We start from the raw sequence: 21,463 nt of genomic DNA, 5'->3' as shown, positions 1-21,463 counted from the left end.
TTATATATATATATATATATATATATATTTAATACTAGTTATACTAGCATATTTCCACAAAGAACATGTGACCGCCAGTGGCTGGCTGTTCTTTCTGGCTCATATGAAAAGTAAATCATATTTAAGCTGCTTGTTCCGCTATAATCACATCACTGTTCACCAGTCTGAGTCCAGACCAGCAGAGTCTCTGCATTAACGAAGTACAAAGCTTTTGCTTTGCTTTCAGGGTGTTTTTGAACACTAAAATCAACAGAATCTTCAAAGCAAGTAAGAAATTAACAAACATGAAATAAGCTAAGATAAGATAAGAACTGTATTAATCCCGAGGGGAATTATTATGCAGCAGCTGCAATACAAGAGTGAAACTATAAAGAGTGCAGCATGAAATCAGCTCCAAACACATTCAGGAGGGATCCTGTTGAGGAAAGTAAACTATTGGGTAATATCCTTGATGACAACACGTCTCTAACTAGCCATAAAGACAAAAGTATAACTAAAAAGAGCAGATGGATGTCAACTATTTAAATATATTGAATTTATATCCAAAGACATTAAAGCAGGATGAACAACCCATCTGGACTGTTGCCTTACAATATCCACAACCCACAACTAATAAAGTGGCTATAACCAATATTATTAAAATAACAATGGATCATATAACTACTTGTATGTAAGGGAATTGACCGAAACAGAACTATTCAGACAAACAAGACAGACAAAACAACGAAATGCAGAAACACACATACAAAATAATATTATTTTTATTAGGAATATGCAAACAATTCCTTGTTTCTACATGTGGTTTCATAGTGCACACTGTGTCAATGTGTTTGAGTAAATGTTTATTTAAAACTTATAGAGAAATTTATTTATTTTATCCTGACAGTTTTAACATTTTAACACTATTTTACACCAGTATACCACAGTATTATATTTAATTTATTTATATATATATGATCAAAATAAACAACATAATAATATAGAAATATAAACATATATATTCTTATTTTATTATATTACTATATTGTAACTTCTGCACTATTTGTTTTATATCTATGGTCTCATTACATGCTCATTTCTACCTGCTTGTTTTTCTTCTATACATTTTGCAGTAGCATTGTTGAAAAGAGAACTATTTAGTGAAGTATAGAGGACATTTTGAAATGTTTTTCATGTTAGATTTCATGTAAACCCCTCCCCCCAGACTGAAAGTGTTGAAACACCTGGCTGAATAACCGCCTCACCAGCCAACATCGGCATCTGCAGAGCCATAAAGTCTCCGTTTTTAAGTATCTTGGTCGAATGCCAGTCTCAAAAAGGACATCCCCATCTGTCCGCCTGTTGTTCTCACTACGCTGTGTTTTGCTTTTGTCAAACAGCCTTGATCTCTGCAACATCCCTCCGTCTCTCTCCTCTTTACAAATGCAATCAACAGGTCCTGCAGTCGCTAAACGTGTACAGAGATTGGTTCACTTCACAATGTTCCCATTGGAGAAAAACAACCCTTTTAACGTCCCAGTCGATGCCGCTGTTTTTTTTATAAGGGATGGAAACGATTTTTCTAGACTGGAGAGCTGTTTCTGGGTCGCTCTGGGTGCTTGAACCCCATCAGATGTGCAGACATTACGGACCATCTTGTGGTGGCTGAGCTGACTCTGTGAAAAAGACTCAACTCCATCCAGGAGCTCTGACCCGTATTAATACAAAGCTCATCTATAGATAACAAAAAGATGTAAAAGATTCTCTCCCATGTTTTTGTTTTTTCCACATTACTGGTCATTATTTAATGTTTCTGCTCCGATTAACATGCACACAGCAAGGCTAGATTCTGCTGTTAAAGTTCTCCTAACTAGAATTTAAATGGAGGACGATTTCATGGGTGGACAAGCAGCAAGTAGAATGAGAAATAAATAAAGACAACAATAAATAAGAAGAAGGCATCGAGCCCCAGAGAGACTATTCGACCTTAACATGGCTGTAATAACGTCTCTGAGGTGTGTGTGGCTTTAATACAACACCTCTATGAGATCAGGGAGAAGTTGTTTTTTAGAGTGCCTGCCAGGTCGAAGAGAACAAAATCAAATGCTGCCATTTTTAGATCTTTTTCGATCAATCCTGTGTTTTCCTGTCCGAGCTGGAAAACAACACTTCAAGCTAGTGATCATCACCGTGTCCATTAAACCCATTAAACCCATTAAACCCATTAAACCCATTCGTTCCTCTCAGAGCTCCAGCTGTGGCCGAGCTCTAATACAGGAAGTGATGATCCTAGTTACATCTCTCCTCTTTACGTCTCCTCTCCTCTTTACATCCTTCCTCTCCTCTTTACATCTCCTCTCCTCTTTACATCTCCTCTCCTCTTTACATCTGTCTCCTCTTTACATCCTTCCTCTCCTCTCTTTACATCTCTCCTCTTTACATCTCCTCTCCTCTTTACATCTCTCATCTTTACATCTCCTCTCCTCTTTACATTTCCTCTCCTCTTTACATCTCCTCTCCTCTTTACATCTCTCATCTTTACATCTCCTCTCCTCTTTACATTTTTCTCCTCTTTAAATCTATCTCCTCGTCACATCCTTCCTCTCCTCTTTACATCTCTCCTCTTTACATCCTTCCTCTCCTCTTTATATCTCCTCTCCTCTTTACACCTCTCCTCTTTTTATCTCTCCTCTTTTCATCCCTCCTCTCCTCTTTACATCATCTCTACATCCTGATTTGTTTGCATCCTCTCTTACTTCCTTTCATCACCTTCATTACCTTCCATTCTCTTTCCTTTCCTTTCCTTCCCTTTCTCATCTCTCTCCTCTGCTCATCTCCTATTTTCCTTTCATTAACTTTTATACTTTTTCTTTCCTCTCTTCTTATTGTGTCCAATTCTCTTCCCTTTCCTTTTTCCATTTCTTTATTTTTTTCCTTGTCTTCTATCCTCTCCTTTTCTTATTACCTTACCACACATCTCTTCTCTTCCCTCTTCATCTCCTCGTATCATCTCTCATCTCTTCTTCTATCCTCTCCTTATAATGTTCATCGCAATTATTGGAAATCAGTTGATATCATTTATTCCCATAAAACCAACTCGATTTTTAAAATAATCTTCTCTGCAGGAGCTCTTCACGTTGAGCTCCTTGACACCCGAACTAAACCAATCCAATCAGCAGCTCCACTTTAGACTAAATAGTTATTTTATTGTAATGTTCTCGACATCGGCCTCTTCCTCTGTTCTCTCTCTGTGTTTGTTCAAACAATAATCTGAATATCAGCTGACCTCTGAGCACCAACTGGCTAAATCACACATTTATTAACAATGATAACAGTGATTATCCTCTTATGCAAATTAGAATAAAGCAGCTCATTAAAGGGGGAACAATGACACATCAAGGTTAATATGCATCTGCTAGTGGGTGACTCAGCAACGAGTGGAAAATATTCTTTTAATGAAATAGATTATTAAGTCTGGTGCCATACCACAGTGTTTTTATTCAACAGGCGAGGGATGAGAAGGCGGGAAATGATGTCAAGCCACGACTGTTTGCAGAAGAAGGGGGGAGGGGGAGCTAGATTTTTTTTCTCCTCTGTGCTCTCTGAGACTTCAGGGAGGCAAAGATTGAATCTGATCGACGCAATGAACACAATGTGATCTCATTTCAGTGCAGAGCTCAGACTGCTCTGGAGTCAGCTGAAGAGCAAATCACGTTGGCAACATGAAGCTGCTAGCGGGCGGCGTTCAGTCTAGACACATGTGTCCGGGGCGGTTCGCGGGGGGGGGGGGGCATTATAGCAAATGTTTCATCTTACAGGTTTGATCTTTGTCTGCTTTTTGATATAGTGCAAAGATTTTTTTGAACTGTGGGGCAGGAGAGATGAAGGGGGAGACGTGTGTGAGAGTAAAATTGAGGCAATTAAGGTAATTTAAAACCCTTAGCATCTAATTGCTGCAATTTACGTCATAACTCAGGCAAATCTGAACACAAGTACCCGATACACACAGTTTTAGATTCAGTGTGACTGGCACTGTTTTGAGGATTTCATTATCTCCGATTTCCATCACAAAAAAACGTCCAAAAATCTTCTCTGGAACTGGAAACAGGAACTGCAAATAGCTAATTCTGCATACTTTTAAAAGTGCCCATTTGCCAATATATTAAATTCTATGGGATAAAAAAAGTGGCTCACAAACACAACACTCTTTGTTTACATCCCCCAAAGCATCATGGGAATTGTATCTCCAAACTGAAGTAGTATCATGAGTAACAAAATCCATCAATAAACTCTTTTCCCATGTTGCACTATCACTTCCCTCCTGACACATCAACACATTCCATCTTTTTCTACTGATTGCTTGTCAGCCGTCTGAGAATATGTGAATTGTGCATCAATCATATGTCATCATGGATTTCCCGTCATGAATTCTAATGAAGACAGCGGGCAGCGGTGTCCCATGAAGAGTTTATCTATTATACACGATGCAAACTGCTGAGTTCGCTTCATTCGACAGTGAATTGTTTAATTGTTGAGGCGCGCTGAAGTGAAATTGGCATCGCTGAGGTGAAATCTGTTTGTTATTTCCTCACAGCATGCAGAGCGAATTTGGACGACATGAATTAAAATCGTCACCGCTCGCACCTGATTATAAGATGTGTCATAGATATTATGGTAACCATGGTTTATTACGACCAACAGCGAATTAATGGGGTTGATTTAATACTGAAAGCTCCCTTCTCCTTGCTGAAACATCTTTTGTGCAGGAAGATCAGTATCAATCAAAATAGATTAGAACTGTGGGTGTTGTGGACTTAAAAGATACGGCTGTTGTGATTTTCTATTTTGTCATTGCCAACGAATCCAATGAAAAGACAGAAACAACAATGTGTTTGTCCTACTAACAAGGACTACCTGTGATCAACACCATGAACACACACACTGTAGTTTATTTTGACTCAATCCCACATTTGCTGCCACTAATACTCACTAAAGAACCAAGTCTGGATCAATCCGCCGCGGAAAATAATCCCAAACAAATGCACTATTTTCTCCATCTGCCCGACCTTTTAAAATATGTAGCATGTAACAAGCCGAAATTGACACTTATTGCTGGCTTTTGCTTGAAAACGCATGATATTTGATGAACAACTTTTCATTAGATATCATACAAACCGTTGTATTAGGATGCTGGTGTGCATGTGAAAAGGTCTGGCATACACTGTGTTCCTTTGTGTTTGTTCATACGTGGTCTGTTGCTGATGTTGCTGATGTGCGTCCTGTGGTGACCCCTGAACACTAACCAGTCCAAACCAGACCTCAAGACAACTGTTAATCTACGACGCCAGCATCCTCCTCCTCCTCCTCTTCCTCCTCCGCTTTCTCTGTGTCTCTCTCTCTGAGTTCCTATTTCTCTGTATTTATCCCTCTGTGAGTCAGATTCAGAGGCTCATCATCATCATGTGGACTAATTATCTGACTGCAACAGGCAGCTCTCTCTCTCTCTCTCTCTCCCTCTCTCTCTCTCTCTTTCTAATGCCCTCTTTCTCATTCTGATGGAGGTCCCCAGCGGCTGACTTCCTGTTGCACCGTCCAGGAGGCTCTGGCAGCTTCACATCTGCTGCCTCCTCCACATCCTCCTGTTTTCTCTCTTTCTCTCTCTCTCTCTCTCTCTCTCTCTCTCTCTCTGTCCTTTTCTTTTGCTTTCTCACTTTGCATTCTGTCTCTTCACTAAATCTTCCATGAAATATAATTTTCAACCGAAACCCCAGTAAATAAAAAGTAATTAATTAGTTTCATAGAACAGATGTGGTCACCAATTAGCGCTGCTATTTTTCAGTTTGTTTTGATCCCATTAAAGGAGGGCCTTTGTTGTAACGCTGAATGATTAGTTCATTAATCTATTTTTATAACCAGTAAATGGTTCATCCATTGCACATTTCCTATAAAACGTGTGTATTCTGATGTTTTTTTATCTATTCAATTCAATTCAATTCAGTTTATTTTGTAGAGCCCAGAATCACAAATTACAAATTTGCCTCAGAGGGCTTTACAATCTGTGCACATGCGACATCCTCTGTCCTTCCCTCACATCGGCACAGGGAAAACTCCCCTATAAAACCCCTTTAAGAGGGAGAAAAAAGGAAGAAACCTCTGGGAGAACGACAGAGGAGGGATCCTTCTCCCAGGATGGACAGAATGCAATAGATGTCATGTGTACAGAATGAACAGCATAACAGAGATACAACACATTCAATGTATATGACATAAATGATTCATATAATAAGACTACTTATAATAACAGCAGCAATTATTACAGTAGAATTATAGTTATGAAAATAGGGATAGTAATGTGATTAATAATAATAATCGAAGTAATCTTACTGCATTAGCGCTGAAAACATTAGTAGATTAATTGATTTGTCCATCATGAAGCCTCATTTTTAGTCATCACTTCTCTTTTTCCTTTCTAGATGATTTAAAGGGCTCATTTCTAGAGGAAATAAATAGTTGTTAAGATGGTGATGAATAAATAAAAAGGCTGTTCACTTCATTTAAAAGCCCAGTCGCAAAGAAAAAATGTTGTCATTGTTCATTTCTGCAAACTACAGAAACGAATGCTACTGTTTTTGCATTGGATGAAAGCAAGTGATGTATAATGAACGACCATTATTGAAAGATATCTGGTAAAATAATGAGTCTAACTAACCAGCAAGTGGAGGGAGGACTGATGGGTCAAACATTCACAGGACTTTCACTCAGGAGACCTCTGTTTGTGGGAAACCAAAAGTAAACGTTGACTTTACGCTTGTTACATAATGTTGCGTAAGAATGTCCTCTAAGAGCGGTTGTTTTTTTACTGTAGTTATGTTGTTACAATATGTTGAGACGTTGCTATGTTAACACAAACCAGGATCTTTTTCTAACCTTAACCAAGTAGTTTAGTTGCCTAAATCAAACCAATCGTTTCACAATGAGAAGGTTGTTACCACTTTGATATTTGTCTGTTATATTTACAGCCAAAAGCCAGTTAGCTTAGCTTAGCACAAAGACTGGAAGCAGAGGGAAGACCTAGTTAGCCATCTAGTCAGCCATCTTTCTACTAACACCACATCCAGCTTTATTTTGTAAATGCGCATTATTTGCATTTTGGGGATTTTGTGACTTTTCCTTTCAATAAGTATAATTAAAAACACCAATATTACATTTGAAGCCACTTTTGAGGTGTCATTTATCACACCAAACAAATGCACAAAAACACTTCTTCCTCTCTGTATCAGTATCATGAGTCCTCTCCTCCGTTGTCGGAGTTGTTTTGTCGTTTTTGTTTTTTGTCGGGTATTTTTAGCCTCCTGTCTTCCTACACAGCAATGAGGGAGCAGCTGAGGAAGTGTTGCCGCCCATCCACATCTCCAGATGACACAGAGGGAGACAGGTTCACACTAACCTCTCTCCTGCCCACCTAATTGTCCCCGAGCTAATAATAAAGCCCGAACGCCATTTTAACATTGCTTGTTTTGGAGGGAACAGGAAGAGGCAAACTCCCCAGAGCCCGGCGATCACACCGCGTGACATCGTCGTGTTTGCTCTTCACTTTGAAGTGCTCCTTTGCCTTCTGGGGGGAAATAAACAGTTAATCTGGATGCATATGAAAATAAAAAAACCTGCTCCTGGATGAGATGCACTGCACACCATCTGCTCGTTTAAATGAATGACCACTTGAAAGGACGGAGGATAGTATAAAGCCTCTTCACACTTGTTTATCTATATTTAAGAAATGTTTTTTTTGGAACATAATGGACAAAATGTTTAGTAAATCAGGACTTAAGTTGTATTTAATGCTCTTAAATGCTCAGTTCCTCCTGAGCCAACGTTCTACTTCTAAACCCAGTTCTGTAGCTTTTGATCATCCTCAGAAAGCACCTGGCACTGCAATCTCTCGATTAGACAGGCCTTCACACACACTTACACACAAACGCACACACACACACACACACACACACACGGGTTTCCGATTCACTCATCTGTAAGAGCGAGATGAGCAAACGGACAACTGAGCTGCAGGGAGAAGAAGAAAGAGGCCTGTGAAGTAGGTCTGTGCAGCACAATTCGACCAATATGAGATTTTAAAGGGAAGCATATTTGTGTTGAAGCTTTCGACAACCAATATGTCTTTATGCTTTATTTCCAATTTTAAAAAAACATATATGGACGTGACACAAAAAACAACTTTATTTTACAACTAAGCTGATATTTATTTGCATTAAGGAATAGTTTTTGTATTTTGGGAAATACGCTTAATTGGTTTCTTGCAGACTGTCACATCATTAAGGTAACCGGCAGCTGGTTAGCTTAGCTTAGCATAAAGACTGGAAAGAGGGGGAAACAGATAGCCTGGCTCTGTTCAAATGTGGGCAAATCTGCCTACCAGCACCTCTAAAGCTCACTAATTAAAATCTTGTTTGTTTAATCTGTTGGTTTTAGAGGGATTAGTGGTAAGTGAGAAAGTGTTTGTGGGATTTTTGATTGTTTTGTTGTGGCATTTGGCGTTTAACATTTGGATGAACTGACCCTCTAAAGCCAGCATTACACTAAACCTTTCTTCAAGAGACGCCTGCCAAAATAATTGAATTTGTATGCATTTCACTGAAGACTTTTAGAACCTATAAGCTTTGCCAAAGGCTTTTATAACCTGACAAATTCTGGGAAAACAGTTAATACTTGAAATATTTGGTATTAAATTTGAAATAATGTTTTAAAAATAACTGAATATTTGAAGGAAGCTTCAACACAGAAATGGAAGGAATCCGATTGGGGTAATTTTTGAAAGTCATCTTTCCTCTTTAACATTTATCTTCCTTATTCTTAGCACAGCCTTGTGGAGTAAATACTATAGTGTGTACAGTAGAAAACCGTGAGATTACACAGTGGTTACACAATAACTCGTTCCATGCTGGGCTCAAGTGTTGATGTAACTGGGCTCTGATGTTTCCAACCCAATAACCAAAACACACACAGATATACTCTCATTTCCTCCAGTTCACTCTTACATTTCACACACATGTATCTACTGAGTATCTACTCAAAGCCCTCCATGGTGTTACATAAAGCATCTCCAGTAAACCGTGCGTCCTCCACGACCACTTCTCTCTCCTTCCCCTCCATCGCTCTGCGTTAGAGCGATAGATTTTTGCCCTTTTCATGCTCACCGCTCCACTTACTTTGCAGCACAACATGGCCGGAGTGATGCTGCTGCTGCTGCTGCTGAGAGTGAGAGGACCTCGGGCTAAAGAGCAGCAAAACAAATTCCCTCTTACATAACAGGCTCTGCTGCTGAATTACACACTGGACACGCCAGAGAGCAGAAAATTAAGAGGAGGATACAGCCCATGTGTTTGTGTGTGGCAAAGAAACCGAAAAGGATTCCACTATTTCTTATAGATTCTGTGGCAGCACACCGTTTATTTAGAATTTAAAGAATAGCTCAACATTTTGGGGAACAGGCTCATTTGCTTTCTTGCAGAGAGTTAGAGGAGTAGATTGATGCCAATCTCTGTCTTTAAATATGAAACTGGAGCCAGGAGATAGTAAACTTAGATTAGCTATTTTTTGATTATTCTTGTTTAGCCTTAAATAGGGGGGAAATGCCCCCTATTTAATTTCCCAGTGCTTATAGTGACATTTTCATTTTGCTGACTTTGTCTCACCAAAAAGCCCAAAATCCCAAAGATATTCAATTTGAAATGATAGAAAACTAAAAGAAAACAGCAACTTTTCACATTGAAGAAGCTTGAACCAGCAAATGTTTGGCAGTTTTGCTTGAAAAATGACTCAATCGTTCATCAAAATGGTTATATTTATCTTTAGTTGATGGAGGTGAAGATTCATGGAGTTGAAGTATGAAGTCTGCATTTCCAAAATAACTACATTCTGCCATCTTAAGCAAAACCAGGCGGCAACCTCTGGTTCTGAAAAGTGAAGCCAATGCTGAAGTGAATTTAAAGCTGCATTCTCTCTAATGGCCATCAGGGGGCGACTCCTCTGGTTGTATAGAACTCTATGAGAAAATGACTCTACTTCTCTCTTGATTTATTCCCTCAGTAAACATTGTAAACATGAGATTATGGTCTCAATCTCTAGTTTCAAGTCTTCTTCAATACAGCATGATGTTCATTTAGTAAATGATGCTCCATGTAGAGTCAAATAGACTAAAGCAGGGTATGCTTTAGGGTGTAGCTACTTTTTGATTGACAGTTTGCTACCACGGCGTTGTACGGTCTCGAAGTTGTCAGCGTTTTTGTCTTACAACTTTATCTCTAACATTTTTCATTTCATGAAAGTTAATTGTAAAATTTTCTCACTTGTGTCACTTCTGGTTGCTAAAAAAACAAGATAGCAACTCTACGGTAATTCTTCTTCATCTTAATGGAAAAACCAGGATCTAATGAATCACATCTTAGTTAAATGATCATGTATTATTGATAAGATCAGCATCTGACATTCAAGATATGACCTTTTGTTTAAAGAAGCAACAAGCCAAAACAAAAGCAGTCATTCTTCAGCAGTAATAGGTTAAAAAAAATACTATAATATAACTGGAAAATGGAAAAAACCTGACTGATTTGTAGTAAAACGTCCTAGAGACAAACACACGTATCTGCCTCATCCCGATGATCTCATCTTTTGTCTGCGAGGGTTCGGCCTCCTCAGACACACATCATGCTTTCTTTTCATTTAGTTTCTATTCAGAGCCTGAAAGATGTCTGTCTGCAGAGAAGAGATACAGGAGGACTGTGTCTCCCAAATTCCCTACATCGAAAAAAAATCACTTGTTACAGATGCCATGCACATCGTGCTTTGCTCCCTGTGGCCACATCTGCACCACAAATTGTGTTTTAGATAACTAACTGAGATGAGCTTCATTCCAATTTCGAGGAGAAAATAATTGGTATTAAGATAAGAGAGTGTTCAGGCCCCTGCAGGTTGAGTCACAGGCCGAGAAAAGATGAGTTCAGCATTACGCTCCTTGAATCTAATAGAGTTTTGGGGACTATTATCTTGGTTTAGATTCTTTTTTTATTTTATATTTAATAGTGTTAGATGTGACGTTTTGGTTTAATGCGGAGCCCCTTAAGTTCCAAAAGATTATAATTTTTTGTGCACTTTCAATCTCCATCCAACTGTTTCTTTTAATGGCAGACATATAGATAAGGCTGCAATTAACCTGGTATTCTCTTAATCCTCTCTTATTTATTTTTTGATTGACTGATAGATCGTCCAGGAAGAATTCCCAAAGCCCATCGTGATGTCTTCAAATTGCTTGCAGTGTCTTACGAGGATTTATAACAACATAAAAAAGTATATAAAATGTCACAACAGGTTTCTCAAAATAATAACCTATAATATAATAATAAACGCCTAAAACATTATCTTGTGCGAAAGAGGTAAAAGAAGATTGTCTTTAGGATGCTAAACCACCAGTCTGGCATTTAGCATGTTAACGAGCTAACATTTAAACTTGGAAGACGGAAACTTCCACTGGAACGTCACCTGAAGTCGGAAAGTTGGGCAGACAACCACCAACCCAGAGCTCAAAATCCAAGAAGGCTCCAAAATGTTTTGATCAATTAAAAAATGTTGATCTGATAATGGCGCCAGATAAGAAATCAGGGGATCACAAAACTTATTACAAATGAATGATGAGGGGGACATGAATGTCTGAATCTAAATTTGATGGCAATTCCTCCCACAAAAATCACAAATTTCAACCTGGAGCTGGTTATTGAGAAATTCAGGCGATCATCAAAGTTACTTATATATAAATTCCACCAACATTAGAACGTAGGTGCAGTCATTTTCTACTCAGGAAACTTTAAATTAGCGATATACTCCTTTCCATTGTGAATATGCCGTGCTTTGCACTGGCCTTTCTGTTCTTCCTGGTGTGGCACTAGAAACTGGGTTAAACAGTGAAAATGTTTCACTGTTTACTTCTTTTTCATGTCTGTTACTTATTCAGTTTCTCTTTCAAACTCTCAAACCAGAGTTAATGATTGTTTGAACAGTGGAAAGACTTTTATTTTGTTTCTGTCGTGTGTTTTTATGATCAATGAGGTAAGGTTACTGTTGTCTGACTGGAGTATTGCTTTGAGGAGAGCATATTAATTGTATGTTTTGTACATTTTTTAATTATAATATTTGTCCAAATCCTTGTGGATTTTATTTATTATATATTCACTTCAATGCTTGTCACATAACATAACAGAAAAGGTGGCGAGATTAGAAAATTAGATGTTTCCATCAATGCCAATTACTGCAGAATCAACTGTCCTGGGAATAAATGCTGATTGTAACCTTTCCCAATAAAGACAAAAGCCAGATGTCAGTGGATGTTAGTGGGCTTTTTGTCCAATGGGAAAGGATCTTTAGATTAACCTCTGGGGACCATGAATGTTTCTGCCAATTTTCATGGCAATCCGTCCAAAAGCACAGATATTTCAGTCTGGATCGATGCCATCAACATGGCTGTCACAGAGAAATGATTATACCATAAATAACATAGACTTATTTATGGCACACTCAAAGTTTTTAATTATATTCTAACTCAGGAACACTGGGTCAATAAAGGAAGGAAGAGACAGAAAACATATCCGTCATTAGATTACAAAAAAATGTGATTCAGTAAAAGAAGAGGAGGAGGAGGAGGGTAGAACATTTCTTTTCTAGCAGCAAATGTTGGTATTAAAACCTGGCAGACGTACACGCATGTGATTTCACAGAGCGCTGCTGGTGCTGCTTCACGGTGCCAGAGTGATTGTGTCGAGGTTTCTTGGAGAGCTCTGGGGAATCTGGGAAGCGGCCGTGAAACCATAACGGTGTCAGAGGAGAGCTGCAGTAATAAATTGTTCAGATTATTATGGGGGAGTTCCTCCAGAGTGTACACCAGCTTCAAGGCTTCTGGAGGAAGTGAAGAGGTTGGAGATGTTTTCATCCGTCTACGTCAACCATCAAATATGTGTGTGTTCCTTTATAACGACATATTGCTTTCTATTTGAGAGGCCTGCACAGTGCACGTTGAAATGTTACAGGTTTCGCTTGATGTTTCCTTCCTCGTTGCAAAGTGCAAGACTCTGAATCTTTCATGACCTTTTTCCACTTCCTTTTCAAGTCTGCACTTAATGACTTACAGTAGATGGAGTAGTGTATTAGAGCAGGAAATGGTGGTCGTAGTCGTGTTGTAGGCGTCAAACAGCAGACGTCTCCTCTAGAGCTGAAAGCATCGATTGGTTGATCAATCAGTCAACAGATAATGTATCGTTTAGTTCGCAAAAATGACCAAATATCAACTGTTGCATTTTCTTCAATGTGAAGAATTGCTGCTTTTCTCTGTTTAAAATCATTGAAACCGCGCATGTTTTTTGTTACTAACTGTTGGCTGCCTCAGACTCTAGCATTGACATTTTCCTGACATTTATTAGACTAAATGATTAATCCATTAATCAAGCAGATATTCTGCAATCAATCAATAATGAAGATAATGGTTAGTTGCAGCTCTCCCACAGCGATCAAAGAGTAGTTAAAAGCCTTTTGTTGCTCCAGACAGCTGAGTGGAATCTGATAAATTGACTCAAGTGATGTCACTTGAGTCGGAGTTGGCTTGGTCTGAAGACTACAAGTTTGAAAATGGAATAAGAAAACCATTTGTTGGTGAGAAGTTTGAAAGAAGTGAGCTTCGACCTCTGTAGTCTGCTCCTCATTACTGCTCGATGCTACATTAGTCGCTACTAGCATGACACACCTGACTGAACTGTTGGCAGTCGAGTTGCATTGTGGGTAATGTATGCGCCAAGTTTTAACAGGGAAGAAAAATGATTGAAATACATTTTGTAACCATGATGTTGTATCAGCGTCTTTCAGAAGCCGCAAACTATCGAGAACAATCTACCTCATACGTTTCTTTAGGAACAGCCTCTCTTTTTTTTACTCACTTTTAACTCATGTACTGATTGGTTTTTGAAACAGAACCTGTAAATATACAACACTTTACAATCAAATGAACACCTCTACCGTTTTCTAGACTACACAAGGGTATATTTGATCCTAAATTCACGTTAACATCTGTACGACAATATTAAACGCCTGTCTTAGTTTGAGCAGTTTATGAGGAAAAGAATGTGATCCATAAACACAAAATGTTGCACGAAGTCAGTAAGGGCAGCTGGGTTAAGTCAGCCTCAATGTAGACTTGCTCTTTCAGTCCTTAGCTAATTGGTTTGGGATGGACCCTCAACATCAACGCCCAAACGGAGTGGAAGTTGGCAGGGAAAGGTTGTTTTTTTAAAACTTTCCATCATGAAACCGACATTGTTCTCTTTTAAACAATGACATGCTACTGGATACCATCCAAATTTGACCCCTACTTCTACTCACTCTTAGCACCACATGCTCTCCAATTACCTAAATCACAACCTGATCGTCTCATCCGCTGCTTTAGATTCTCTAAAAGTCCACTCACCAGGTCCTTGGTCGTGCCCAGTCTCTTGAGCCCATCCAGGGGCAGGAGGTCAGCGGAGTCCTTGTGTGAGAACTGGGTGGCCTGCTTCAGACGCCTCTGCTGGTGCAGGATGGCTTTATCCCGGATGGCTAGCTCGCCTTTCTTCGTCTCGCTCATGGTCTCGGACTGTAAAGCAGTCTCTTTTTACTAAAGCACGGAGACTATAACCTCGCAGGAACAGGGAGCTCTCTGCAGACAGTAAAGGACAGAGTGGATGTCCGTGTGCAGAGAGGATGAGGAACACCCTCAGAAAAAGGCAGCTTTTTAAGGGTCTGCTGTTCTCTCTAAGCCACAGAATAAAACCTGCAGTTTTTGCCTCTTCCTCTCTGGTTTTGCCCTCTCTGAAATGTCCTTCCCTCTGGGCTTCTCCGCGCTCCCTCTTCCTCTCTGTGTGCAGTCCTCTGGCATGTATTTGTCTCAGCAGCTTTTGGAGCTATTCTCCCGTCCTGGATGCTCCTCTGATGTAGACATGCATCTTCCTCCCAATGTCAAGATGTGTTCTGTCTGTTACGGAGGCTGTGGTGTAGGTGTGACTGCTGAGAGAGTGTTGTTTCCTCCTCCCCTCAGTGCCGTCTGTCCTTGGATCTCTCTCTCTCTCTCTCTCTCTCGCTTTCTTTCTCTCTCTCTCTGACACACTCACATCTCTGCTTTCAGGAGTGATATTCTCTCTCTCTCTCTCTCTCTCTCTTTTCTCTCTCTCTCTCTCTCTCTCTCTCTCTCTCACACCCCTTTGAGCCCTCCTCTTTCCTTCACAACCCCGACAACGCATGCTTACCTCTGAATACAGAGCACATTTTCTCACTTGACTCAGAGGAAAAACACATAAAAAGACTGTACACAGAATATAAAACACATGCACTCTACTGTGAACTCACAGAAATACTGTCTTCTATGCAGCTACAATATAAAACCACATTCTCTGCATCATGTGGTCTTAAAAGTGAAGTTGCAGCACACACACACACACACACACACACACACACACACACACACACACACACACACACACAGCCTGTCACTCTGTGTCTTGTCTTCTGAGGCCGACACAGTATTAGTCCTCTGAGTAAGTGGAGGTGTGATGTGACCTCACTTCAATCACAATCACTGATGGCAACAATTGATTTCCTCTCTGCCTCCTCTGTGGCACCCACCGTTAATTTAGAGAAAACCCAATTCCAACCATTCATCCGTCTCTCCACACCTACAAAAGCTAAATATATCACATCCATCTGCGTTTCATGACCTCTAGATGATGACACATATTTAAAACGGCGATGATTCAGCCTACAGGTATGGAGGGTTTTAATGTGACGCCATAAACTTTGTTCATTTTCATGTTTTTCATATTTCATTATTTTTGCAGCAAATGCATGTTGGTGCTAAAATGAAAGATGTTTTTTCTTAAAATATGCTTTTTATTTGAAGGAGAGAGTCCTTGTGAAGGTGAAGTGGAAGATACTGTAAGCCTGCTGAGATATTTGTTGTTTAGAAAGCATGTGCTGCCCTCTGCTGGTCACCTCTTTTATGTTTTATTCTTGGATTTCTATTCAATCATTCAATAAATCAATTAATTTTATTTATAGAGCACCTTTCAAACAAATCAAATACAATTTAAAATGCTTTACAAATGATTGACAATACAAAAACAATACAAAATGGAGAGGGGAAGAGACTAATGCACTCCAAACCAAATTAAGAAAAATAAATAAAAATACAGCACTGAATTAATTGATCATGGTAAAACAGTAAAAAAGTAAGATTAGAGGAAAATAAAATAATAACTAAAATATGTATAAATATTAAAACCATAGCAAAAAACACATAAGACACTTTATAAAATCAGAAATAATATTTAAAATGAAATAACACTACATTAAAGCCAGACTGGATGGGTTTTTAGTTTCCGTTTGAACATATTAATATTTTCAGCTACTCTCAGATCCTGTGGAAGGAAGTTCCAACGGCTGAAAGCAGAAACGACAAATGTTGTTTTTTTAGCCTCAGATGCCTCAGTATTCATATTCTGTCAACACGCTGATTTCAGATGGCATTTTATAGCCATAGAGGGACACATGCAGCCTTTTTTGGAGATGATGTGATCTTGGTATCAAGTGTCTTGATGCTAACCATGTAATGAATATTCTCCAGGGAGAAAGATATTCTGGGCATTTTTTGTTATTTTGGTCATGTGGAGTGGTATTTATTGGAGTCAACAACATTTCTCGTCATCAAATCATTTAGAGTCATTTTTCCAAGTATAAATGTCAACTTCTCACTGGGTTTGAAGACAGAGTTTTACTGTTTTATACTGTAAATGGTAAAGATATTAGGGTTTTGGTTGGTCAGACACACTACAATCTTAAAAAGTCAACATGGATAATGTGCATTTTCTTTTTCAAATTTTTGAGTTTCTTTACATTTTTTTATTTAGTACATTTTTAGATAATATTAAATCAGTGAAACCTATTATAGAAATCCGGCCGTTCATCATTGCTTCTAAATATTCACAGACTTTTGAACTCTCTTGTAATAATTTATAAGGTCAGTTCACTCAAACACTCTTTCTTTGCTCTTGACGTAACCTTAAGATGTCACATGACAGATGATATGTGTTGTGATCAGCCTGTTCTCAAAGCTTATTTGGACATTTTGGATGAAAATAATAAAGTGTTGGAGACAAAACAAAACGAAAAAGCAGAAATGACACATTATTAACAAGACAACCGCAAAACAGAACCCTGAACAACTTCTTTATTATCATGACCTAAATTCCTAAACTGTCAAACAAATAAGTAATGCAGAGAGAATAAGAAATCCACTGAATCAAACGTTGAAAGTGCTGCATTTAATGAAACTTCAGGGTTTCAGAAATACATTTTGCTTTGAGGCTCATTGTCTGTCTGCTCTGCCACAATATTTAATCAATGAACTGAAATGTACCTTCATGAAAACAAAATAAATCAAACACAGCAGTTTTGGTCAGTTGCTGGCAATGTAACAAAGTCTTGCATGTTGTGCTTTTTTTCCCCCATTAACTGAGGTTGCAGAAGGCACATGTGCATTGTTCATTCCATGGAATGGCGCTTTAAGCTTAGCTGAGTGTATCTGTGGAAAAATAAGACTTTGCAAAGTGAACACACAACACGTTAAGCTCCCTCTGAGCCACTTCTCATCAAAAACTACAACTCTCCAGGAATCTCTTATATTCCATAAAACTGGCAGTGTAAAACCAAAGCCACTTTTCATGATTATCTGCAGTGTTCAGTTCATATAGACAGGAAATGTGTTTTGTTTTCCGAGATATTTTAAGGTTTGTAGTGAATTGTGGATAAATATATACGGCAATGCCATATTTGGAGTGTAAACATTGGGAATATTGTGACCCATAGATTTAAAAGCATGCTGTTATGTAGCCCCGCTTTGTTTGTGTGCCATTGGCATTAGATCCGACAGTGGAAACCATCCGTTACATAAATAATAATAAAAAGGTTTATTAAATAACACTGATGGTTTGAAGATTTTCCCATTATCGTAAAAAAAACTCTTCTAACCATCTGGATGAAAAAAAATGAATCTGCTGCACAATTAAAAATATTTTAAACTTGTTTTCCAACTAAAAAACATTGTTTTTATTGTGCAGAAGTTGAATCTGAATCAGATGGTTGAGTGAGTCTTTGAGAATCCTGGCAATGCCTTCGGAGCAGTAGTATGTATTGTTTAGGAGGGTTTTTTTCAAACTTTCCAGGTATTTATATCTCAGAAAGTAAATTATATTCCACTGTGACTTTAATGTTCACACATGAGAGGCACAAACTGTAACGAGGGCTAGCTGTTATGATGCTGTTGACCTATGGGCCGTGGCGCCTCATCACTTTTCATACTTGTCATTGTAGCTTTTGTATTTGCATCGACAGCAGTATGTACAATGTAGTGCGTTTCTCTTTTTTCTGTCGAGGCACAAAGGTCACAGGGCGTTCCACCTGGCAACCGGGCTCTGATCCCACTGTTCCCACTAATGCCACAGAGCCCCATTGTGTGTGTGAGAACAAGCGAGCCACACACTGGCCTGCAGTAATGCCGCACGGGCTCCACCAGTTTTGAGTCTTTCCCATCAGCACTCTCACTCACAGCACGCTGGGGAGGTAAAGCGAACAGAGCAGCATGTTCTGACCCAGAGCCGGGAAGCGCCTGAAGGCCTCCCAGGCGTCGGAGAAGATGTTGTACTTGAGAAAGACGCGGTGCTCCAGGCTGGTGGGCAGGCTGACGTCCCGGCTCATGATGTAGATGCCGTCGTTGTGCAGCGTGCACGTCAGGTTCAGGCCCGACTTGGACGTGTTCTCCTTCAGCTGGACCCACTCGCCCGTGGAGACGTTGTAGGACTGCACCGTCAGCACGTCCTCCGTCTGGCTGGGGCGCCGCCGCCGCTGGCAGAACTCCAGCTCGTGGGTGTAGCCGCCCACCAGGTAGATGGTGTCCTCCACGGAGAGCATCTGCTGCTTGCGGATGTGCGCCGAACAGGTGCGAAACACCGTCCAAGTGTCAGAGGTGGGGCAGTAACAGAGGACACTTGTGTTCCTGTCTGTCACAAGAAATAAAAACAGTTAAAACTCAAAGATGACAAACTTGTTTCTTTCTCACTAAAACATGCAGAGCATCAGGAAGTCCTTTTTTCAATCCTGACAAGCTGCGTACAACAACCACCAATAAATACAAACCTGTATGTAGCATGAGGAAGTTCTTTTCCCAATCAGAATCAGATTCATAAAAGGGTTTATTGCCAAGTACGTTTGCAAATATATAAGGAATTTGGCTAGATGACAGGGTGTTATAGTATAAGACATCATTTAAGAATAAAAAAAATAGAAAATATAGAATAGAATACTATAAACAAACAAATTAGGAGTATGTTGAAACAAGAAAACTGCGTACAACAACCACCAATAAAACTTTTAGACGTACTGTAACAATTAAAACCAACTTTGTTATGATATCAACGTTTTTTATCAAGTCGAGTTTCTCTCAAAATATACCCCTCGCCACTGCCAAGACCTTTATAATGAAGTAATAATAATACACAAGACGGAAGTAAAAAATGCCTTAATGCAAAGAAGTGATGGTTTGACTGGTTTAGCCAATCAACAAACCAAATAAGCAGAGATATATGATACTTAGCAGAAACCATTATGAGCAACAACACTCATCCCAGCCTTCATTTATTTTCACTGCTACCATCACATAAGCAAACTGTAGGATCTAAGCAAACAGGACTTTATCCTCAAGCAGTAAGACTTTTCAACATCCTGCAGGACACGAGAACATGGCCATCGTTGCCATCGCCATTGTTTTTAATGTACTTTATATTGTATTTAACTGTGTGTGTGTGTGATAGTGTGACTGCACTGATTTGTGTTTACCTCTTGCAGTGTATCCACCCATGACGTAGATCATCCCCTGGCATTCGCAGGCAGAGAACTCAGCCAGTGGGTCGGGCATGGAGGACACGCAGGTCCACCAGTCCTGTTCTGGGCTGTAACACTCCACCGTGCCCAGACTCTGGCCTCCTACGGCGTACATCTTCCCCTGCACGGCCAGAAGCTTGAAGTTGGACCTGAAGGAGAGGATGCAGTGAGTTAAAAACACTGACAGCAGCTACTGATATTTGAGAGTAAATCAAGTGTTTCACCTCTTCTGGTTGAGCGGAGCCACCTGGTTCCACTCGTTCCTGCAGGGGTTGTAGCAGTGGACGGCAGAGATCTCCTGGCTGGTCATCCTGTAGCCCCCGACTATGAACAGGTAGTTATCGAGGACCGCCGATCCATATCCTCTGACGTTGATCATATCTGGAGGCAGGTTGTTTGCCAGCGGTTTCCAACGCTGCTCCACCTCTCCATACCTCAGCATGGACCAGGGCTCATCCTGATCCGGCATCTCCAGGGAGAGACAGGTGAAGTCTCCGATGGCCACCAGGGTGGCGGTGCCCTTCATCCTCATCTCCCTGACCTGCTCTCTGACCGCCGAGGGGAGGCTGCTGAACTCCTGCCGCCTCAGCATGGGGTGGTAGTAGCAGCTCATGTACTTGAGACAGGCGTTGCGAAGCTCATGAGTCCCGTAGACCTCAGACAGGCTGAACAGCTCCACGCAGTTGTCCTGCCGGATCTCAGAGGTGAGGAGCTTGAGGATGGAGGTGACCTGGAGGAAGGAGGCGGTCTCGATCAGGTCCTCCAGGGTCTCGTTGACAACCTGGACCTTGGAGGTGTTGATGAACTCCAAGACCAGCTCCAGACCAGGCACGCTGAGCCCCTTCAGCTGCACAGAGTCCTCTGTGGACTCCCTCATCCCAGAGCTGTACAGAGCCTTGAAGTAGTCACTCTTCTCTATCAGCTTCTTCTTGCTCACCTGGTAGATTCTGTCCTCCATGACTATGGCAACAATCTGCTCGGATGACATGGCTGTGTGTCTGTGTCTCTGTCCTCCAGGCTGTGTGTTCTGTTCCTGCTTGTCAGTGTTTACATCTCAGCCCTGTGGCCGGTCTATATATGGTCATGTTCAGCCCATAGAGAGCTAACAGGCTAGCTACACAGATAAAAACTACCCAAAAGTACCTTTTATTCTAATTATCTTTCCTCGACAGTCGCTCCAATATCTAAACAATTTAGTTAAATAGTAGCATTTATATCTAACATTGTCTGAAACGTTTCCCATTGCATTCTGTAGGACTTTTGCCGAGCTGTCAGATTGACTCTGTTTTGATTCTGCTCCCGACGACACTTCCGGGTTTTATTCTTCTTCGTGGGGATATTTTTTTGTAGCGCTGTTGCTCGCTGCTGCCACCTGCTGGTGAAAGGACGAATAGCTCCACATTAAAAAAACACAAGATAAGATAAGAGAGATAAATTAATCTTTTATTAGTCCCGCAGCGGACAAACAAGA

The 21,463-nt window shown here is 40.1% G+C and overlaps 2 protein-coding genes across 2 annotated transcripts in view; both read right to left on the bottom strand.

Moving 5' to 3' along the window:
* nrip2 (nuclear receptor interacting protein 2) overlaps positions 1 to 15,161 on the bottom strand; it is a 31,909-nt gene extending 16,748 nt beyond the window's left edge. Inside the window, exon 1 of the mRNA XM_054624685.1 lies at positions 14,495 to 15,161. Within this exon, the coding sequence (XP_054480660.1) occupies positions 14,495 to 14,650 (156 nt within the window). The 5' untranslated portion in view covers positions 14,651 to 15,161. The remainder of the gene's footprint in view (positions 1 to 14,494) is intronic.
* Positions 15,162 to 17,017: 1,856 nt separating this feature from the next.
* Positions 17,018 to 21,289, bottom strand: klhl42 (kelch-like family, member 42). Its single transcript, XM_054624684.1, has 3 exons — positions 20,217 to 21,289; positions 19,948 to 20,141; positions 17,018 to 19,112 (listed from the first exon to the last, which is right to left on the bottom strand). Exons 1-3 carry the CDS (start codon positions 20,978 to 20,980, stop codon positions 18,658 to 18,660), a joined length of 1,413 nt encoding a protein of 470 aa, XP_054480659.1. The 5' UTR covers positions 20,981 to 21,289; the 3' UTR covers positions 17,018 to 18,657.
* Positions 21,290 to 21,463: the final 174 nt, after the last annotated feature.

Source organism: Anoplopoma fimbria, chromosome 23 (assembly GCF_027596085.1).
Source record: "Anoplopoma fimbria isolate UVic2021 breed Golden Eagle Sablefish chromosome 23, Afim_UVic_2022, whole genome shotgun sequence".
NCBI classification, from domain to species: Eukaryota; Metazoa; Chordata; class Actinopteri; order Perciformes; family Anoplopomatidae; genus Anoplopoma; species Anoplopoma fimbria.
The sequence above is the reverse complement of the archived record's forward strand: the minus strand, read 5'-3'. Positions and strand labels throughout refer to the sequence as shown.